This window comes from Nematolebias whitei, chromosome 5 (genome assembly GCF_014905685.2).
Source record: "Nematolebias whitei isolate Nwh7 chromosome 5, NemWhi1, whole genome shotgun sequence".
Taxonomy (NCBI): Eukaryota; Metazoa; Chordata; class Actinopteri; order Cyprinodontiformes; family Rivulidae; genus Nematolebias; species Nematolebias whitei.
In genome coordinates this window covers 17,134,473-17,155,488 of record NC_056502.1, presented here as the reverse complement: position 1 = coordinate 17,155,488, position 21,016 = coordinate 17,134,473, and the positions used below count along the sequence as shown (strand labels likewise).

The 21,016-nt window shown below is 41.3% G+C and overlaps 3 protein-coding genes across 3 annotated transcripts in view; 1 reads left to right on the top strand and 2 right to left on the bottom strand.

Moving 5' to 3' along the window:
* Nucleotides 1–1,968, bottom strand: part of rnf115a (ring finger protein 115a) — a 14,868-nt gene extending 12,900 nt beyond the window's left edge. The window contains exon 1 of the mRNA XM_037676920.1: nt 1,865–1,968. Coding sequence (XP_037532848.1) covers nt 1,865–1,942 — 78 coding nt within the window. The 5' untranslated portion in view covers nt 1,943–1,968. The remainder of the gene's footprint in view (nt 1–1,864) is intronic.
* Nucleotides 1,969–3,308: 1,340 nt separating this feature from the next.
* On the top strand, nt 3,309–12,267 carry polr3c (polymerase (RNA) III (DNA directed) polypeptide C). Its single transcript, XM_037676919.1, has 13 exons — nt 3,309–3,408; nt 4,671–4,817; nt 6,764–7,028; nt 7,124–7,419; nt 7,516–7,620; nt 9,673–9,846; nt 9,926–9,977; nt 10,076–10,136; nt 10,213–10,363; nt 11,371–11,472; nt 11,568–11,617; nt 11,711–11,860; nt 11,937–12,267. The coding sequence occupies exons 2-13, from the start codon at nt 4,671–4,673 to the stop codon at nt 12,016–12,018; spliced, it is 1,635 nt and encodes a 544-aa protein (XP_037532847.1). The 5' UTR covers nt 3,309–3,408; the 3' UTR covers nt 12,019–12,267.
* Nucleotides 12,268–12,442: 175 nt separating this feature from the next.
* Nucleotides 12,443–21,016, bottom strand: part of itga10 (integrin, alpha 10) — a 36,382-nt gene continuing 27,808 nt past the window's right edge. The window contains exons 12-28 of the mRNA XM_037676631.1: nt 19,775–19,981; nt 19,564–19,694; nt 19,291–19,457; nt 18,121–18,263; nt 17,922–18,032; nt 17,748–17,833; nt 17,532–17,673; nt 17,361–17,453; nt 17,173–17,249; nt 16,992–17,081; nt 16,821–16,905; nt 13,378–13,491; nt 13,198–13,305; nt 13,017–13,124; nt 12,845–12,940; nt 12,656–12,769; nt 12,443–12,575 (exon numbers count right to left, since the gene is read on the bottom strand). Of these exons, the coding sequence (XP_037532559.1) occupies nt 12,525–12,575; nt 12,656–12,769; nt 12,845–12,940; nt 13,017–13,124; nt 13,198–13,305; nt 13,378–13,491; nt 16,821–16,905; nt 16,992–17,081; nt 17,173–17,249; nt 17,361–17,453; nt 17,532–17,673; nt 17,748–17,833; nt 17,922–18,032; nt 18,121–18,263; nt 19,291–19,457; nt 19,564–19,694; nt 19,775–19,981 (1,923 nt within the window). The 3' untranslated portion in view covers nt 12,443–12,524. The remainder of the gene's footprint in view (nt 12,576–12,655; nt 12,770–12,844; nt 12,941–13,016; nt 13,125–13,197; nt 13,306–13,377; nt 13,492–16,820; nt 16,906–16,991; nt 17,082–17,172; nt 17,250–17,360; nt 17,454–17,531; nt 17,674–17,747; nt 17,834–17,921; nt 18,033–18,120; nt 18,264–19,290; nt 19,458–19,563; nt 19,695–19,774; nt 19,982–21,016) is intronic.

Genomic DNA, 21,016 nt, shown 5'->3' with positions numbered 1-21,016 from the left:
ATATATATATATATATATATATATATATATATATATATACATATATAAATAAAATATTGGTGAGTTATTTTTGATGGACTGGCCAATATATCCAAGTGATAAAGTTAAATAACTTTATCGCCAATACCATGACGATAATATCGTGCATCCAAACTAAAAGAAAATTTACAGAAAACTATAGCTTTGGTATCAGCTTGTATTGTTTTTATATATAAATGCCTTATTGTGATTTAAACTATATAAAATATCATTTAATAATATGGAAAACATTTAAATGTTTTCTTATGATTGACTTATGATTAAATAAAACATTATGATCATATGCGAACAGTTGTTTTATGACTACAACCAAAGAGGAAGAGCTGGTCTGCCAACCACACCTAAAAAAGTGTCGTGTTTAAAAGCGTGTTAGAATGAGGGAAACGTAACAGCCTGCTTACGCAACCGTGCTGTCCTGATGAAGCTTTAAAAACAACTTGAATGGGGTCATTTACTCATCATACAGGCAAGATTATGAGACCAATCTGATTCCTGCTGTGTAAATTATTATTCTTTTAATCTAACGATACGTTAAAAAGTGCCAATTCATTTAGTTTGATAAAAAAAAAAAAAGAAATCTGTAACTCAATTTTGGCTCTGGATGGTTTAAGAAAACCCTACAGTAAACAGAAACGGCTTGTTCCGGTTATGTGTCATTAACCCGGTTCATTATTTCTGTTTTATACATATGTGCATGGCTGAAAAACGATCCTTGGAACAAATGGAGGAGTGTAGCCTGATAAACTTGGGTATTGTAGTCGTTTGGCCGACTGCAGACATATGATACGACTTAACAGTCTCAAGACAAGCGTGCCTGTTTGGAGTCAAAGACAGGGCAACGTGAAATCACCTGCGACTGTACCATGAAAATAAAGATTTAGAAGAGCATTTCTTTTTACTTTACAGCTCCATTATAACACCAATAATTTAAACTACTAGTCTAATTGATAATTAATGGCCCAATAGGAACCAAAAAAATATTTTATTGCCTTTTTTTTATTTCTAAAGGAAAAGCATCGTTTTGTCCAACTTTAGTAATTGCAACAATAATATAAGTGAGAAATGGTTTTATTAATAGTAAAATATTAAGATTTTTAGTTTTTATATTCACTCAAAACTGAACAGCAAATAAACAAAATGCTTGAAAGTTTTGATGCAATTTAACTTATTTATTAAGTTACTAAAAATAAAAACAAGGGCGATCATTTTTTTCTGAATAGCAACAATTCAAGTAAATAGCCAATTAATAAGGAGACACATACACAAACCACCGAGGTTGAATGATAAAATGTCATTAAATTAATTGGACTACAAAAACATTAAACCTCCATGAAGCTGGGATATTCTTCTGATGGTTAAACTGAAACTAAACTGTCCAAGAAAATTCCCCAAGCTCCTTCTGTCAGCTGTGTGTTTGAACAGAAACGAAAACCAAAAATAAAAATGAGCTGATGTCTGCCAGCTAACTTTAAATGTGAGGCTTTATTAAGTTTAAATGGTGATGCTGTTGTTCCTGTGTTTAAAAAAAACGTGAAAGTGTCCGATGTTTTTAGATTTAGAGTTTTAACATGACTACCTAAGACACCCTTGGCCTAACAAATCTGGTCGTCTCCTGCTTTTAAAGTGAACAATCAACAAAATACATCTGACACCGTCTCTTTAGAGTTCACAACAAATGTTGCTAACTGCTAACAGTAACAGGCTAGCAGAGGTTAGCTGTAGCAAGCAGCCGAAACTAGCCGCTGTTTCGTCGACAAAATATTGATGTCAGCGGCACGTACGGTACAATACGTAAAACAAGACGGACAAAAACTATCCGACTTACCGGGAGTTTGGGGTTAACTTCTCCCTTACAACAGTGACAGAAAAACCGATGTGGGGGGACAGCCGAAGCCTCCGCCATCTTCCCCAGAGCAGAAGCAAGCAGCACAAACAGTGACGTCGCTCCTGTAGGAACAAGAGACACCCTGTGTGGCAATCCGGTTTATCATATAAGAGTGAAATTAAGAGGCTTTTCAAAACTGACGTCCATAATTTTATGGACTTCAACGCTTCAGGTATTTCAAGCAAGGATATTAATTCCAGAAATATGTTAAATTACCAATTACAAGAATTCAATTTATATATATATATATATATATATATATTTTTTTTCATTTACCCTTTATTTATACAGGTAGTCTCATTGAGCCACAAGAACTCATTTTCAAGAGAGACCTGTTTAGGGAGCAGATGAGGGTTTAAGGGCCTTGCTCATGGGCCCAGGGTGGGGCAAATGAGGATGGGGGCAAGTGTGGGTGCTTCACCTACCCCACCCACAATTTTGATGTTGTCGGGGCCTGAACCGGCGATCTTCGGATCACAGACCCACCTCTCTAGCCTCTGCGCCACCACTACATTGGGGCATTTGGTGTATTGTTTTTGTACTATTAGTGCTTGGTGTGTTCTTAGTTTAGCATATTTCTTAGTTCATCTCTTAGATCTTACTGCTGTTGTTCTTTACAATTTATACTTTTGTTGGATGCAACTGGGACCCTGTGTACACAATTTCATTCCACCACAAGTACTACATGACAAATAAAGAAACCTTAACCTTGGCCTTGAATATAGTTGAGGTTATTTGGAGCTGAAAGCACAAAACACATGGATGAAGAAAGAAAATTAATTTGGCTCAGGAGGTATTACTTTAAGCTACATCTAAAACAATACTTGCCACAGAGCATAATTTATTTATGAACATCTTTATGGGGGCCAAGATGGGGTAGAGGCAGGTCAGTCAATCCAGGACTCGAAGGTCCCAGGCTCAATACCCAGTCACTACACACCTCGTGGTGTCCCTGAGCAGCACACCCCATCCCCAAATGCCTCCCAGGCACCCCCAACAGCCGCCCACCGCATCACCCAGTGGCGGATGGGCCAAACGCAGAGACAATCTCACCATTGTATGTGAACATACAGCGATGACAACATAACACATTATTATTATTCAGTCATATTCAGTCCAGACAAAAATAATCAAAACTGTCACATGACATTTTCAGGAATCTTTAGACATTTTAATCTTATTTTTACCTGGGTAGAAATAATTTTACTAACAGGGATGCTATTCAAAATGTCTTTGACTACATTTTGACTTGTAAGAATCTCATTTTGACCAAGCCGAATCTTAACATAGTGTGTGTGTTGATTAGATGTTAAAACGGCCTGCTGTATTTTCAAGCCCTACAGGGGGCGCTACAGAGAAAGTCAAACTCGATCAAACCGGAAGTGTCCGTGTTGTCACCGCGGAGCCGCATGTGTTAAATCTCCTGCTTGTGAGATATTCAGAGGCAAAAGCTGCGTTTGTTCAGAAACCAGACTGTTGGAAAGGTTCGTGGTGTAAATTAGTAAAGTGCTCACATTTTTGCAGTTGTTTGCTTTTTGAGTTAGCTAGCATGCTAATAGCCTGTTGGGTTCTCGCCGTCGCCAAATAAACCTTTCAATAAACTCCTTCGCGATGAGTTTAGAAAATAGAAATAAAAGTAATTGTTCGCTGCAACTCTGCTACAAATCCTAAAAGCTACAATTATAAACTATAACCCTAATTATAGCCATGATTGCTTCATTGGTTCCACTTTTAAAACAACAATGAATGAATGATGCTTGGACGTTTACGATCCTTATTTTTGTTGATCTGAACAGGTTTTCACACAAAGTGTTAAGATTAAGATCTTTCATCTTTATTTTTAGAAACTTTTTTTTTCAGATGAGAGTTTCTGATCTGTGTTTTGTTTGAAGATGCCCAAAGAGCCCTGCTTTTAGTCCAAATATATCTCAATCGGGCTTATTTCACTTCACCAATATTACAGTTGACAGTACTTATAATGAAACAGAAAATCTGTGACTGACAGAAATATTAGAGCTTTGGAAAAGTTGCAGTAGACTTGAAAAGATTAATGAGACAAAAATGGACCGTTTCTAAGTTAATTAAAAATGTAAGTTTGAAGAAAGAAAGAAAATGCTTTGCTTTAAATTCCTATCCAATCTGTGAAACACGGTAGTGGTAGTATCATCATTAAATGCTTACTTCTCAACTGTACCGCTGAACTACAGTTTACTACTACTTTAAAATGAAACGAGGATGAAGTAGATCTTGAGAAAACGACAGCCCCACAAATCATTCAAATAAAGAAGGGTTTAAAATCAGTGGTGTGTTAGGAGTTGAACTGGACATTGCATGTGAGAAAATCCACCTCGTTCTGCATCCTGTTCATTAACACCATCACCTTAATAAAAAAAAGTTATTTTTTATAAAAGTTTTGATCTGTTGCCATGTCTAGTAATGTAAAAGAAGTGCCATTTTAAATTATTATTTCATGCGAACACGTATAATGAAAATAAAATGTACACCTCCAGAGTGGATCTGTTTAAAGTCATTCCAACATTTGAAGTAGTCTAATTTAACCATTTCTGCTGAACTTTGCATTCAGACTGAAAATTTATTTATTTTTTATTCATTACTTATGGAAATACCACTGAGTTCAGGGAATCCCACAGAGTGTGCATGAAAAGTACGTTGACATGTTTGTTGATTGTTGCACAGCTCTGGACGTTTTACGCTGTCCGTTTGAAGTTTCTCTCTCTGTGGCCAGATGACAGCGCAGGAGATCCGTCTGTGCGGTCTCCTGCTACGGGAGCATTTTGGAGACGTGGTGGAGAAGGTGGGAAAGCAGCTGCTCCGGGGTGGAGCACAGAACCTACGCAGCGTTGTTCATGAAACTGGCCTGTCGTTGGACCTGGTGAGCACAAAGAACTGAGTTATAAAGTTGGACTGAATGCAAACGGTGCACACTCACATCAGTTTATCATTTCTCTCTCTCAGACATAATGTGATGTTTCTGTGACCCTTAGATGAATTAAAAATAAAACCAGTTTAACTGAGTTTCTTCCAGAGACCTGAATAATTATCACTACCGTACATAGTTTTAGCTGGCGCAGGATTTTTCACGTTATAATAACAGGTGGAATGGGTGCCGTTGTGCTTCATAAATAAAAAAAACATTTAAAAGAAGATGGCGGCACGGTGGTGCAGTTGGTAGAGCTGCTGCCTCTCAGCAAGCAGGTCGCCCCGGTTCAAATCGCGGTCGGGGTTCTTTCTGGGTGGAGTTTGCATGTTCTCTCCGTGTATGTGTGGGTTTTCTCCGGGTACTCCGGTTTCCCCCCACAGACCAAAAACATGCATGTTAGGCTGACTGGTACGGCAACTCTAAATTGTCCCTAGGTGTGAGTGAGAGAGTGAATGGTTTTCTTGTTTATCTCTATGGGTCCCTGTGATGGACTGGAGACCTGTCTAAGGTGTCCCCCACCTTTCACACAGTGATAGCTGGATATGGGCACCAGTGACCCCCGTGACCCGAAAAGGAAGAAGCGGGTAAAGATACTGGATGGATGGACATACAAACTGTTTGTTGTCCCCCGCTGCAGAGCGAAAAAGGGAAATTGGAAATACTCTCCATTCGTCGATCTGTCCGTGCATGTTGTGAGCATGATAATTTGATAAGTAAGGTACCAACTTCCATTTCTGTTTTTGATGCCACGCCAAAATCAAATGTGTATAAACTGACCACCCCTATCATTTCAGGAAACCATGCTTTCTAGTTTTTATATTGCTGAAAATTATAGTTTCTTCAAATGACTGAAATGGCTTCCTGGCTCCTCCATCGCACCTGGTCGTTGGTAAAATTATTCCCTCCATTCTCCAGAATTTGTCAACTCTGCGCTGCCTCAAACAAGACAAACAAATAGTGTATATAATACTTATACACAGTGTACTGCCTACTGGAACGTGTTGCACCAAAAACGTTAAGGTTTACTTGCATTCCCTGATAAATACAAGTCCAAATAAACACTCCTCATTCATTCTTTAAGTCCCCCAGCGACGGGGGACATTGGTGTACCACTAGGCCTGTCACGATAACAAGTTTTGCTGGGCGATTAATTCTCAGAAATTATTTTGATAAACTATAACATTGTTTGAAATTTGACAATAATTAGTAATTATTGTCAAATTTATCAAGAAATGTTGGGTTTATTTTTGTGTGTAGTACCTTTTTTGACCACCAGATGGCAGTATAAGACTGTTTGAACCAAAGGATGGATAGTGAGGGAGCGAGCAGCCTGTCTCTTTAAGAAAAATGGGAGGGAGGCCCCTTGACGTGACATGGGCCGTCTCTCTTTGGTTCTCAAAATGGCGGATGCTCAGTGTGGTTTTAGCTCTTTAGCATAGCATTTTTTCCACACAAAGCTTTTAATAAAAAAATCAGTAAACAAGTTCTCAGCTTCTTTGTGCAAAGACAAACAACTTTTTAGCCAAAGGCACGGGTTTCAACCGTGAATTTTGGAGCTTTGACAAGACGGAGGTTTTTTCCCCGAGGTCAGCCTGTTAGCATAGCTGCTTTTAACGATCCAAAAACGCAATTTTGGACGGTTAAAATGGATTTTAAAAAGAATGGGAGGAGTCAGTGAAGAGCACTGGAGTTGAGCTTGTTGTCATCCAGTGTCTTCAGTAGAAAGAGAGAGACACGAAGAAACGATAAAGCCGATAAATGAAAATGAGGTTGATAATCTTCATTTATCATGAGATTAATTGATTTATTGTTTATCGCGACAGGCCTATGTACCACTGTATGTGTAAACAACAAGCCCAGTGCAGATATTACCCCCCACCTGTTCTTTCCCTGTCAAGGTAAAGAAGACGTTGTGCGTGCTCGTGCAGCACGGCGCTTGTTCCTTCGCCTCTGGTCGTAAAGGACCCGGCAGCCCCACAGAGTACTGGGCCCACTGTGATCGGATTCTGAGAATCCTGCGCTACCCGCGTTACATATACACCGCCAAAACCCTGTACGGTGACACCGGAGAGCTTCTCATCGAGGAGCTACTGCAGAGGGGCCACATGATGATGAGTGGCACGGTGAAGACCGTGGCAGACCGTCTCACGCAGAACATGGAAGGTCGGTGTTTGTGCTGACAACAGACCGGTGGGGGAAAAACACACATTTAGCACAACTAGCCTCTTTATAAAGTTTGGACTCTTTTGTTTTTATAGAGGGCCACAGTGTGGAATACAGCGAGGTGTCCTCCACGTTTTCCAAACTGGTGGAGACGCATTTTCTTCAGCGCTGCCCTCCGCCGGCGAGAGCCGCAGCGACAGACAGCAGCTCACAAGCTGCGACTCATGGCTCTCCTGCACCACCCTCCAGCACCACCGTGCCGACCCCCGAGAGCTTCCCCGACTGCTATAGGGTGCCTCAGGTGACGCTCATCGGACGAGGCAAACGGCAGCTCGCCCCCGAGGACGGAGAGGAGCAAAGCAGCGCGAAAAGAGCCAGGATGGATCCAGAGGTCAGTGAAAAATGTGCATCGCTTCATCCGTCCACCTGCACCCAAAGAGTTTCTGAAGGCTGATACTCTGCTGTGTCTGTCATCTCGATCACACAGACGTTTGGTGACGAGGGGATTTACTGGCAAGTAAATTTTGAGCGGTTCCATCAGCACTTCAGAGACCAGGCGATCATCAGTGCTGTGGCCAACAAACTGGATCAGGTCAGAATTTCACACAGACTGAAAACAGAGTGATAAAGTGAGAGTTCAGCAAGACATTTAATCAAGACATATTTAATATAAGTCTGAAGTTTACTTTCTAAAACTTTTTTTAATTACTGTCCGGTTCTAAAACATAATGAAGTTTTTAAAGCGGTAAAGAAACATCCTGTCATCAGACAGGGCAGCAGAATCCTCAATACACAAGACAGTTATTGTGTGAATGTTTATTAAGCATTCACACTATTGTGACCCGTTTTTCTTTCGTATGTTTTTCAGCATCTTTCTTGTTCCACAGTTTTTGTGCTATTTCAACAAATCATATCAAAACGTTCAGGACAATCCTGCTATGACTTTTGGTATTGATGTAAATTTAGATTTTTGAAATATTTAGCCTTTTTTTGCCGTTTTTGTTTCTCATAAAAAATGAGTTGAGCTCATTTTACATCCTTCATATCTTTAGATCTGTTTACAACCTTTTACTGCTCCTTTCACATTTTGTTCTGCTTCAGCTTCTTTCAGCTACTTTGTGCAAACATAAACTTTTTCAATTACTTTCAGCTAATTTCAGCTGTTTTTTTTCCAGCTGTTTTGTGCTCCGTTCAGCTTCTTTCTGCTAACCACAACATTTTTGTGCTTCTTCTAACTTCTTTCTACTAATTTCAGCTTGTTCTGCTCCTTTCAGCTTTTTTCTGCTATTTCAGCTACTATTTAGCTGTTTTATGCTAATTTTAGCTTTTTCAGCTAATTCCACTTTTGCTGCACTCATCCAGCCATTATCTTTACCCGCTTCTTCCATTTTGGGTCACAGGAGTCGCCGGTGCCCATGTCTAGCAATCATTGTGCGAGGGGCGGGGGACACCGTGGACAGGTCTCCAGTCCATCACAGGGACACATAGAGACAAACGAGACAAACAAACATTCACTCTCTCACTCACACCTAAGGACAATTTAGAGTTACCAATTAGTCTAACATGCATGTTTTTGGTCTGTGGGAGGAAACCGGAGTACCCGGGGAAAACCCACGCATGCACGGAGAGAATATGCAGACTCCACCCAGAAAGACCCCCGGCCCAAGATTTGAATCGGCAACCTTCTCGCTGAGAGGCAGCAGCTCTATCAGTTGCGTCACCGTACTGCCCTTTAAAACTTTTTTCAGCCTAATTCAGCAAAAATATCCTCCATTTCCTTCCTGTAATTTAAGCTTCTTTCTGCTTTTTCGGCTGTTTTTTTTTTTTTTTGTGCTAATTTCAGCTTTTTTTCCAGATAATTTCCACTTTTTTTGTGCTTATTTTTGCTACTTTCAGCCTAATTAGGTAAACGTTATTTCTGTTTTCTTGTGCTAAATTGAGCTTGTTCTACATTTTCAGCTAGTTTTTATCATATTTTAGCTAATTTCTGCTGTTTTTCAGCAAGTTCTTCTGCAAGAAGCATTCGCACTACATTTTCACAGGAAATGCAATTTCTCTAGTTCTCTTTGAGCTGCCTGCTTGTTTCCTGATGTTTCTACTTTATGTGATTCTGCTGAACCAGGGCTGTCCAATCCTGGACCTCGAGGGCCACTATCCTGCAAGTCTCTCATTTGAATCGGTGGGTGACTCTCAGGCTTCTGTAGAACACAGAGGTAATTGAACTGTTGGACCAGGTGTGCTGGAGTGGGGAAACCTCTAAAACATTCTGGATTGTGGCTCTCGAGGACCAGGACTGGACACCCTTGATCAAAGCTACCGGTAATTATTAATGCCATCATAAGTCAGTTCATCTGTAATTTTAAAACTGTTGAGCGACTCGTTCAGGTTTTTTTATTTTTGGTTTTTGTTTGGCTTGTATACTTGTTTGTTACGGTACTTCTTTAGAGAATTCAAGTTATTTGGGTTTACTATTGAATTAAAACCATTAGAAATAAGAAAATAGAAGCAGATACATCACCCATCAGTTTTTTTCCAACAGAATTTGTTGGCTTCATTGCTGAAATGCCGGCGTTCTTTTATTTTTTATGCTAAAATCAGTAACTAATGTTGCTTCTGAAAAGAACTGATAATTGTAACGTTTCAGACGAGCAGTGAGATCGTGAGGACCATCCTGAGGATGAGCGAGGTGACAACTTCCTCCTCAGCCACCTGCACAAAGCCGCTCTCAGCCAATGAGATCTTCAGGTCCCTTCCTGCCGGCTACAACATCTCCAGACCGATCTTGGACCAGTACCTGACTCTGCTTGTGGACGACCCGGTCCGTTGTTCTCGTACGTTTCACTGTGAGCTTCTCCTCTCATCTGCACCGATTTCATCTCCTGCTTCTTGTTTCTCAGATGGAGTTTGTGGGGAAGGCTGGTGAAAGCGGAGGTGGGATGTACGTCGTCAGTATCCTTCCCCGCCGTTAAGAGTTGCAGCCGAAACGAGGGATTATTATCGTTTTATTTGTGACAAAGATCGGCTGCTTTCCTGAACTCGCCTCTCAGATCTTCACAGAGCGCTGGCCAACCTGGCACGAGCCACGCTCGAGTCCATCGTTCAGGAGAGGTGAGCCAGTTGTTTTAAACTGCGCATGTGCACGGGCGCCTTGTCTGGTTTAAAATCACTTTTCACCCGTCGACAGGTTCGGCTCGCGATCGGCTCGGATCTTCCGCCTGTTGCTGCGGAAACGACACCTGGAGCAGAAGCAAGTGGAGGATTTCGCCATGATTCCAGCCAAGGAAGCTAAAGACATGCTGTACACGCTGCTCTCACAGAACCTGGTCCAGCTGCAGGTGGGTGCACCATAAACAACGTTTTAGACTTTCTGCACGAACTACGTGCATCCTCGTCACAAATGCACGTGGAATCAAAGAACCAGAGTTTCCTGAAGGAATGCATATCCCCCGCCACCTTTCGTGGCAGTTTTAAACTAAAATAATTATATGCTGTGAGAAGATGCAGTGGACGCTGTTTTGGTCAAATGTTGTAAATGATGTTCTAAGACAGGGCCGTTCAACTACATTTTTCAGGGGGACACAGTTACTGAAAACCAAGAGCTCAGGGGCCAGACATGCAGCAGTTATTGTCATTAAAAGAGTTTATGGTTTAAAATCTCGTTTTATTTAAATATGAACCCATTGGTGGGCTGAACTGAACTCACTAGTGGGCCTGATTTGGGCCCCGGGCCGCCAGTTGAATCTTCTAAGATATTGTGAGACTGTGTGAAAAAGTATGTGATGGAGATGACTCTCAGCTACTACCACATCAATATCAGCTCCATATCTTTAAGATCAGCTGAGTTTTAGCGTCGGCTAAAGTTGACTAGCTGTGATTAGCATCATGAACTGGGTTGACTCTAAATATAATTCCTCACATTCAGCCATCACTTTCTGAGCGTTTCACTAAATCCTGCCATTTATTTATGAGATATTTTACTAACAGGCCGACAGGCTTGATGCCAGCAATCAGAGTACGGCTCAAGGTTAAAGCTCAGCTGCTCCTACCACCATATTTTAGCTCAATCTCTCTAAAACTGTCTGTTTTAGACATTTTTGTGTTTGACAAAGTCACTTGGCTGTGGCGGCCATCTTGAACGATGCTGACGTTAAAATTGAATTAGCTCTAGATCTACATGCAGTCATTTCTTTATGTTTTAGCATTTGCTGTAAACAGGAAGGGATTAGCTCAGAAAACCTCTCTTCGTTTTTCGTTCTGAATAGTTTTATGAGCAGATCTTGTTGATCCTGTGATCTTGAAGCAGTTTTAAAACAAGCCACTGATCGACTCATTTCTCCTTCAGGAAATCCCCAAAACCCCAGACTTTGCTCCGTCCCGCACCTTTTACCTTTACACCGTCAACCAGCTCCCAACAGCCCGGATGCTGCTGCAGAACTGTTACAAGGTGAGCCGCTAAAAATACTTCCACCTTCAGAGATTGGCAGATTTTTTTTTGCCTTTTTGCAACATTTTGTATCCGGACATTTCTCTCCTCTGCAGACGGTGGCCAACCTCATCGAGCGACGCCTGTTTGAGTCCAAAGAAAGCAAGTAAGAAATTTGTGACCGTTTTATTCGATCATTTGAAGCTGTTGGTTTCCGTTCTTCTCGTTTCTCAGCTGGTCGGTTCTGATGAATTTCCAGGCGCCTTCTTGAAAAGTCCCAGCGAATCGAAGCCATCCTGGCGTCTCTGCAGGCGAGCGGGGCAGAACCCGAACAGCTGACCGAGGTGGAGGAGATGATCACGGCCGCTGAGAAGCAACAGCTGGAAGTCTTGAGGCTTCATGTGAACAAGTAGGAGGAAGAATCAAAAGTCTTCTGACACGTAGGAAACCTCGGCAGCCGATTGATGCTCGTTTTGCTTCTCCAGGTTGGATTCAGCAGAGAACCAAGTAGATGAAACCATCTTTCGTCTGGAGTCCTACATCAGCTCCACTGCAGCTCCGAGCTGAGTCAGACTTTGGAGCATTTCAAGTCGCTCAAAACTTTCTTCCAAATAAAGTTTATTTTATTTTACTTTGAGCGTGATTTCGGACTATTTCAGACTTCAGAGCAGGAGCGGACTCCGATCTGAATAGGTAGGTTTGGACATTGAATAAACGGAGTGAAAACGTTTATTTTCAACTGTTTTAATTCAGTTTAAAGAACAAAAACTCTGGCGAGACCGTCTAAAATATAAAACCATGGAAAAAGTCTGCAAGTTAAATAAAAGAACGTTAGTTTAATACACTTTGGTTTTCCTTAAAAAAACACAACCCCCCCAAAAAATATTTTACATAATTTCCCTCGATTCTGGAAATAGTGTGTAGTGCATTTCTGTTGGACCCTGATGATGCTCTCTTTGGTCCTGGAGATCCTTGAGCTCCTTCACAGGACCGTCTTTCTGCCTGTTCGGAGGCAGAACCCCCGCCTCGTCCTGCCGTCGTCACCGTAACGAACCGCTCCGTTAAACTTCGGCTCAGTCCTCGTGGTTTTCATCCTCTCTGTGTTTACGTGTGAAGAATCCAAGCTGAGGAGGAGACAACGAAGATTAATGTCCTGTCCTGAACACGGCAGTGTTTTGTAGAGGTCAGAATTTCAGACGGATACCTTCCAGAGGATGAAAATAATGAGAGCGAGCAGCAGCAGACCGCCTATGATGCTGCCAATTAAAATCCAGAGCGAGATGGGAATGGCTCGGCCCTTCAGCACCTCCAGTACGGTCTAGAGTGAAGAAACAAGCTGGGGAAGATTAGAGGAAATGAACACGAATCCTTCTGCGCCACTCGGCGGTCTTACCTCCCCTTGGAGTATTCCTGCACCCAGAGTGATGAGGCTAGTCTCCCGAGCAGTGAGGTCAAAGGCGCTCACTATCCTCACCGACTTGTATTTGGCCTGCAAATACACAAGGACATGAGTTATGATCAGAGTTCACAACATTTAAAGATAATCTGATGATCGACGTGCTCACTTTTCTGAAAAAATCATCATGAACTCTGCGGGTGACTCGGATGATGGCCTCATGCCCGAGTTGTTGTACTTCACACACAACCTCCGTGCACCATGACCTGCTGCAGTTCTAGACACGCGTCGTATTCGTGTTAGCCGCTAACACCCGGGAGCGTATAGTTAAGGGGGGGGGGGGGACTCACCAGTATTTCGTTGTGCAGCATGTCTTCAGGATGGAGTGGGCGGACGTCTCTCTGTCGGGCCTTCAGCTGGGCCACGTCGCTCGTCACGCTGCAGTTTACTCCTGTGGCCTGTAGGGGAAGAGCAACACGTCGCTCATCATCTGCGAGGAGCGGAGAAGCGAACAGACACGATAAACTCACGTTGAACGAGTTAACATCGGTGACGGTCATGAAGACGGCGTCTCCTGCTGCCACGGATGGCAGGAACATGTGCAGCTCCAGGTTACTCAGCGTGTAACAGCCCAGGTTCTGCAGCTACAAACAGATTTAGACGTACAGTTTTTATCTCGGCTTGTGGAGCGATGACAAACGAGACGAAATGTTTAAACCACCTCGATTATTTGGTATTTAGGTTCCAGTTATCCAGACGTTCTTGTGGTCTTGATCAGTAGTTCTTCAGGTGTTCTAAAGGTCTTTCAAAGTCTTTTTATTAGGGATGCACGATATTATCGGCATGGTATCAGTATCGGCCGGTATTAGCGATACTGTTAAATATCGGACATCGACCATTCCATCAAAAAAACTCACCGATATAAAAGGCTTCTGTTTTAAGTTGATTTTTAATTTTAGAAACAGTCAACTACCAATATATCTATTAATGCACTACTACTTGTGCACTTTTCACTTTTGCTTGTGAACAAGCTGAGTTTAGATTTGTGAAAATTTACAAATTTGCACTGTTCAACTGTTGTCATTGTATTAGAGAGTAAATGTCATGAATAAATTTGACATTAAACCAAATCCAACTAAATCCAAGTTGAAGTGCTGCATCATTTTCAGCCCCTTTTTGGCGTCTGCATTTGGTAGCAGACCAAATAGACAAAGACAATGCAGAAAAATGTATTTTAATTCCACAGCAGAGAAAGCTATGTAGTCTCTGTAAGTAGGTCTAGGGAAAAAATTATATCGGTATTGGTATCGGTTATCGGTTATCTGCCAAATAAATTTTAACATATCAGATATCGGCCAAAAATCCAATATCGTGCATCCCTACTTTTTATTTTATTTTAGCTGCTTTCATTCATTTTCTGTTCAGTTCTTAATGACTGTGCTGTGCAGTGCGAGCTCACCAGAATGAAAAGACAAGTAAGTTAAGGACAAAAACTAAAAACATACTTTCTCCTGCAGAGGAAGAGCATCTGGGTTTGTGTGAATCAGGAAAGAAAGCTAGTAAAGACCAGATAGATGCTTCTTCCTTCTGTTGATCGGCAGTCGTACCCAAAATATTTAGGCCCTAATCCACAAAATACTCTCTGCAAACTCTTAACCTAAATTTTGCTGATTGAAATGTGTGTTGTTTTTTTTTTTTAAATCCATTTGTGACATATGTATGAAAACATGTATTCATTGTTTGTTGCTTTATCCATGGTCGGGTCATGGAAGCAACAAGTTTAGGAAGAAAACATCTATATCCTCTCTCCAAGGTGTTCCCAGACCAAAGAAAGTACCTAAATCCTCTATGAATCTGGGGCGGCCCTGAGTTTTCTGCCAGTGGAGCCTGCCTGGAAAACCTCCAGAGGGAGGCGCCCACGGGACACCTGAATCACCGGTTCTACTCCGAGCTCCCACGAATGATGGAGCTCCTCCTCACTCTCTCTAAGACTGATCCCAGTCACACTACAAAAGGAGCTGATTTTAGCTGCTTGGATCTCGTTCTCTTGATAATGATCCACACCTCACGACCTTTGGTGAAGGTTGGGAGTAGATGGACCAGTAGGTTAGAGCTATGCCTTTCAGCACAGCTTGTTCATCAGACCAGATCGACACCCTCATTACTGTGGACAAGGTCATGATCTCCATCACTTATGAGCAAGACTCAGATTATCCTAGAACCTCTCGGCTTGAAGCAAAGGCTCACAACCCCAACCAGACGGACCAGTTATGATCATCCCTAAATCTTAGTGTAAATGCTCATGAAGCATTCACACTATTGTGATCCATTTTTCTTCTGTACGTTTTTTGGCGCGATTCTCATCCCGCAGTTTTCAAGCTATTTCAACAAACCAGTTATCAAAACGTTCAGCTCTTTCACGACAATCCTGCTATGACTTTTGGTATTGGTGCAACTTTAGCTTTTTGAAATATTTAGCCTTTTCTGCTTCTTTGTTTCTCATAGAAAATGAACTGAGCTCATTTTACACCATTCAGATTTCTGCTGACTACAACAACTATGTGCTTTTTCTAACTTATTTCTGCTAATTTTGGCTTGTTATGACTCCTGTCAGCTCATATCAGAAAGATTAAGCTTTTTCTACAGTTTCAGCTACCATTTAGCTACTTTGTGCTAATTTGAGTTTTTCAGCTAATTCCAATTTTTTTTTGCACTCATTTCAACTTCTTTCAGGCTAATTTAACAAAAAAAAGTGCTTTCTCCACTTCTTTCTTGTAATTTCAGCTTGTTTCTGCTTTTTAGCTACTTGTCAGCAGTTTTTTTTTTTTGTTGCTAATTTCAGCTTTTTTCAGATAATAATTTCCACTTTTTCAGCTCATTGTTGCTTCCTTCAGTCTAACTGGGCAAAATTGTTTTCTTTCTACTTTCTTCTGCTAATTTAAGCGTGTTCTACCCTTTCAGCTATATTTTAGCACTTTTTGAGCTGATTTTATCTGTTTTCAGATAAATTCAAAATGTTCATGGTAATTTCTGTTACTTTAAGCCTAATTAACTTCTTAAAGCTAATTTCAGCATTATTTCTGCTAAATTGAGCCTTTTTGCTATTTCAGTTTAGGTTTCTTTCTGCCTTTTCAGCTACTTTTCAGCCATCTTTTGCTAATTTCAGCTTTTTTTTAAGCTAATTTTCCCTTTTTTTTTTTTTTTGCCCACTTCTGCTTATTTAAATATAATGTAGTAAAGATGTGTTTTTTCAGCTTTCTTCTGCTAACTTCGGCTTGTTCTTCCACTTCAGCTAGATTTTCAGCATTTTTTTTTTTAATCTAATTTCAGCTATTTTTCAGCAAGTTCTTCTGCAAAAAGTATTCACCCTGCATTTTCACAAGAAAAGTGATTTCCCTAGTTTATCATTTGGATTTTAACTCAGAACCTCATTCTTGTTGATTCACAACCCACAGTCCTCACCCCCAACTTTGGGAACAAGTTTTCAACTAATAGCTTTTTGGGACTCACCTGGTTGGAGCTAAAATGTTATTTTATGTGTCAAACTGTGTTTTTTGCATTTTTTCATATTTGTTGCTAAAAATGGGAACAGTTTTTATTTTAATGGCAGGCTGTAATAAAATGCCTTAAGATCCAATTTAAACTTAGTTCTTCATAACGTGTCTGTTGTAGCAAAACACTGACTCATCCTTTGAGTTTAGGAGTTTTTTCATGCATAAATGATTTAAAGATCAGAGTTAAGTGGCAGTTCCTCTAAAAATGCTCAGGTACTGGAGAGAAAATGGGTGAAAAAGCAGCCAAACACCAAAAGAAGCCACTGAAAGAGCTTCTTTAAAAAAAAACAAAAAAAACAATACAAGGATGTTTAGTGAACATAATGAAAAGAAAGAAAACTTGAATAGCACTGCATATTATTTGGGAGGTTTTTTTTTTTTTTACAAGTTAAAGCCTTTTTAAAGAAATGTTTCTTTACCCTGAAGTGTGTGTAAAACTCCGGTCCGATTGCTTCTGACGCCGTCCGCGTGGGATGGACCTCGTAGCGGTTCAGGTTAGAGATACTTCATAGTAAAAAGAGCGACGTTTCAGTTGTTGCATCAAGAAATAGTAATTAAAAAAATAAGCTTAAAATGAATTTTATGAGCACCTGCTAACAAACAGGTCAGGCTGATACTGAACAAAAGTCTGCAGCTGAACACTGTTGTTCTCCAAAGTGTCCTCTCTCTCCATACTGTCACTGCAACACAAAATAAGGATTGAACAGATTTATTAAAGATGAAAATCTTGCAGTATTTATTTATACAATTAAAAATATTCCCATCAACCACCTGGTAGCAATGAGCTTCATTTGCACTCGACTTTGTAAAGATGTGCAGCTGAACTCAAACTCCAGCATGAAATTCACCTGCGAACGGGGGGGAAAAAATGGCTGACGTGGCACATTTTATAATTTTATCTGAAGTGTGAGTGGGCTCAGAGGAGAGGGGCCGAGCCCGTTGCCTCGGGGGGAACTCACCTTTGAACGAGAGCGAAACACCGGGTAGCTGACGTTACACGAGTGGCTGTTCGAGCCGAGAGCGGTGCACTCCATCTTAAAGTTGGGATCCTCCTAGATGGACAGAAAATCAAATGAATTTAGATTGATTCAAACATTTAAGTCATGCTGGATGTTCTTGCTGTGCTTTACTCTGATGCTAAGGCTGGAGAAGTGGAGGTTGCGTGAATAATGCAGCTTCAGGCTGGTGTTGTAGGCGTTCTCCTTTATGTTCTGGAGCTGTACTTCCACCGCCAGACGCCTACGAGGACTATGAATCACATACGGTTTCTGCCTGCAGAGGAAAACACGAAGACTCAGACCAGACAACTCAGAAAAGAGGTTTCGTTTAACCGCTCAGTTGCACACCTCGTCCCTGAGATGTCCATGTGTGCCTGCAGGACCAGGTCTGTCGTGCAGACGTCATCCTCACCGCAGTCTTTAAAGAATGGGATCTGGGTTTATGTAAGGGGACAAGATGGGCACATTTATATTTCATTAAGCTGAACCACTGATTTTATTGCTCATATTTTTACCACTTACAGATTTCTTGACAGTAGTCGGCCAACCTTCATCCAGCACTGGGCCAGTCTCTGTGTTGTTGATCTTAAACTGAAGTGAGAAGCTGATTGGACGGATGTAATCTGCTGTGTCCTGTGCAGAAAACATCAAAAAATACTTTTACTTCCCTAACGTGTGTGTTTGGATCGGAGATGGAGGATGAACATGCTCCAACACTCACGTAGACATGGAAGGGCAGTCTGTAACAGAGAGCCACTCCTGTTTGGACTCGGACAGAAAGCTGGATTTGTCTGTGGGAGCTGTCGTCAAATAAAGCCCGCGCTGATAGCTTCCTGTCATCCAACATGGCAGACACCCACAGGTCTTTAGGGGAAGCAGATGAAAGAAATGATTATTATAATCTGTAAAACATGGGTTCTAAAAATAATTATAATTTGGCCAGGGGTTTCATGCAGAGATGCATCTTTTATTAAATCTAGAAAGCATTTTTCAGTATATAAAAGTTAATTCGTATTGATTTTATTTCAACAATAAAAGCATAATGAGATGCAAGAAACAAGCAAAACAACTTTATATATATATATATATATATATATATATATATATATATATATATATAATTTACTGAAATTACATTAACAAAAGTGACAAGCCTCAAAAGGCTTTCAGAGTCATAAAACCGTCTGAACTTCACTGCAATGAGGAGAAAGACGTTTCACCATTCCATGTAGACGTTCTGAAAGTCCCGTCGACTCCTCCCACGCAGGCAGCCACAGCCAAAGTGGTTCAAGACATCAAAAATATCCTCAGACTGATGAAGTCCTCCGGATAGAGGGCGAAACGTCTTTCCACAAAAAAGTCTGTCCAGATGACCTGATGACCATTATTGGATTTTGTACCTGGATGATTGAGCATGAACTTTGATGTTTTGAACCACTTTGGCTGTGGCTGCCTGTCTGGGAGGAGGTGACGGGGGACAGGACAGCCCCCAGAAACCATTTTATCACCAGCAAACCGGTTGGTCCGCTAAAGGAGTGTACTGCTTAGTGGAAAAAACAGTTTACTTGGGACTCCTCAGACTGGTGAAGCCCTCCGGATAGAGGGCGAAACGTCTTTCCACAAAAAAAAGAGTCTGTCCAGATGACCCGATGACCATTATTGGATTTTGTACCTGGATGATTGAGCATGAACTTTGATGACTATTCTGAAGAACTGCTAACATAACACTCATGACTATTATTTTTCTCGGACATTTCTAACGTTATAATTCTGTATTTTGTGTCATGTCAGTGTTTTTTAGTGCAAGAATAGATTTCAAATATCCACACGGCTCGTTCGGTTGTTTTTCTTGAGGCACAAGAAGATGCTCACTAAGCATGAGGCCTCTTACCGAAGGTGCTGCTGTGTGTTTCGGGGGAGCGGGACACGGCTTTGAAGCAGGCGGTGGCGTTCAGGCAAGCCGATTCCCTGCCCCCCCTCTGACACGTCTTCTGGATGACGTTGATGGAGTGCGGCTGGAAGGACAAACTCACATTGATCTGGACGATGCTTCGAGAGCTGAGAGAGATGGATGATGGGAAAATATTGTTTTCCTCTGTGATACAGCACTAGTAGATGATGTCTCAGTGTTCGCAACGATTAGATTTAACCTGTTCCTTCTTACCTGAGCAGCACAGCCCTTCCCTGAGCTCCCACCGCCAAATCTATCAGCCCATCTCCATCTAAGTCCAAACGTGTGCTCACGCTGCGACCAAAATACTGAAGGGAGGGGGAGAGCGATGACCCCGCTATACGCTGTGAGAGAAGCAGACATCAATATGGCTGACCTCTAAGATGCCCCAGTCAGTTTGAAGGTGCACATCAATGAGGAATACCTGTTTCGACTTGTGGATGATGGAAGTCTTGTGTCCATGGTAGACATAGATGGCCCCCTTGTGTTCATCCTCCAGCGGAGCTCCCACCACCAGATCATTGAAGCCATCATGGTTCAGGTCAGGAGCTGCTGCCAGCACATAACCGAACCTGGCGTTCTGGGATGTTTGCTCGGACTGAAGTGTGCCATTTGGTATGAACACCCCCTCCTGGGACACAGAAAGAGAAGGAAGGTGGAACGTGACGGGACAGATTCTACAGGGGTCTGCAATATTTACCATCAAAAGAGCCATTTCTGCCCTTTTACTAAGTAAAATGTGTTTGGAGCCACAAAACGTACTTCAAGGAATCTCTTGACTAGTTGGAACAATAGACCTCATTTGATAAACAATTCAGTTATTAAAACAAGATGGAAAAATACTCAAGTTCAAGTAGGTTTATTGTCATTTCACCACATGTGGTACATGAGGTGGTACTCAGGGTCCCAGTCACATTCGACAATAGCAAAAATACAAAGTGTAAAAAGAAACAGTTAATAAGGATCTAAGATATACACTAAACGAATGCCAAACCATACGCTAAAAGATCTAAGATACTGTATACGCTAAACACCAGTAATGCAACACAATATGACGTAACAACAGCAGCACGAAATACTGTAGGTTTTGTAGTTTTTATAATTTTTTAAAAATTATTGGTACAGATGGAACCATTTTATTAACATTGCAATGCATTCTGGACAAATGATGTAGACAGGTTGTTCCGGTGCAAGCTCCATTCAGCTTAAATGTTCATTTTGAGATATATCTTACATTCACCCTTTTAATTCGAACCAGAGCGAGTTGACAGAGAGGATACAGAAATGAACTCAGCTTTCGTGTTAGCTTCAGGGCATCTCTGTTACATTAGCTCTGGATACAAACACTGCCTGGCCAAAAAAAAGTTACCACCAAAAAAAAGGTCACACACTAATATTTTGTTGGACTGTCTTTAGCTTTGATGACGTCATGCATTCACTGTGGCATTGTTTCGATAAGCTTCTGCAATGTCACAAGATATATTTCTATCCAGTGTTGCATTAATTTTTCACAAAGATCTAGCATTGATGACTAGGCCCTAGGCACTTCACCTGTCTCTCTTCTTACCCTGATACACCCATCCCTCTGGAACAGGGTAGATCTGGACTCATCAGACCAAATGACCTTCTTCCATTGCTATACATATATATACATATATATATATAT

Coding starts and splice junctions, on each gene's coding strand:
- polr3c (XM_037676919.1), top strand. CDS start 4,671: ATGACAGCGCAGGAGATCCGTCTGTGCGGTCTCCTGCTACGGGAGCAT. Junction 9,847..9,925: donor CTCTGCTTGTGGACGACCCG/GTCCGTTGTTCT, acceptor CTTGTTTCTCAG/ATGGAGTTTGTGGGGAAGGC. Junction 11,861..11,936: donor TTGAGGCTTCATGTGAACAA/GTAGGAGGAAGA, acceptor TTGCTTCTCCAG/GTTGGATTCAGCAGAGAACC.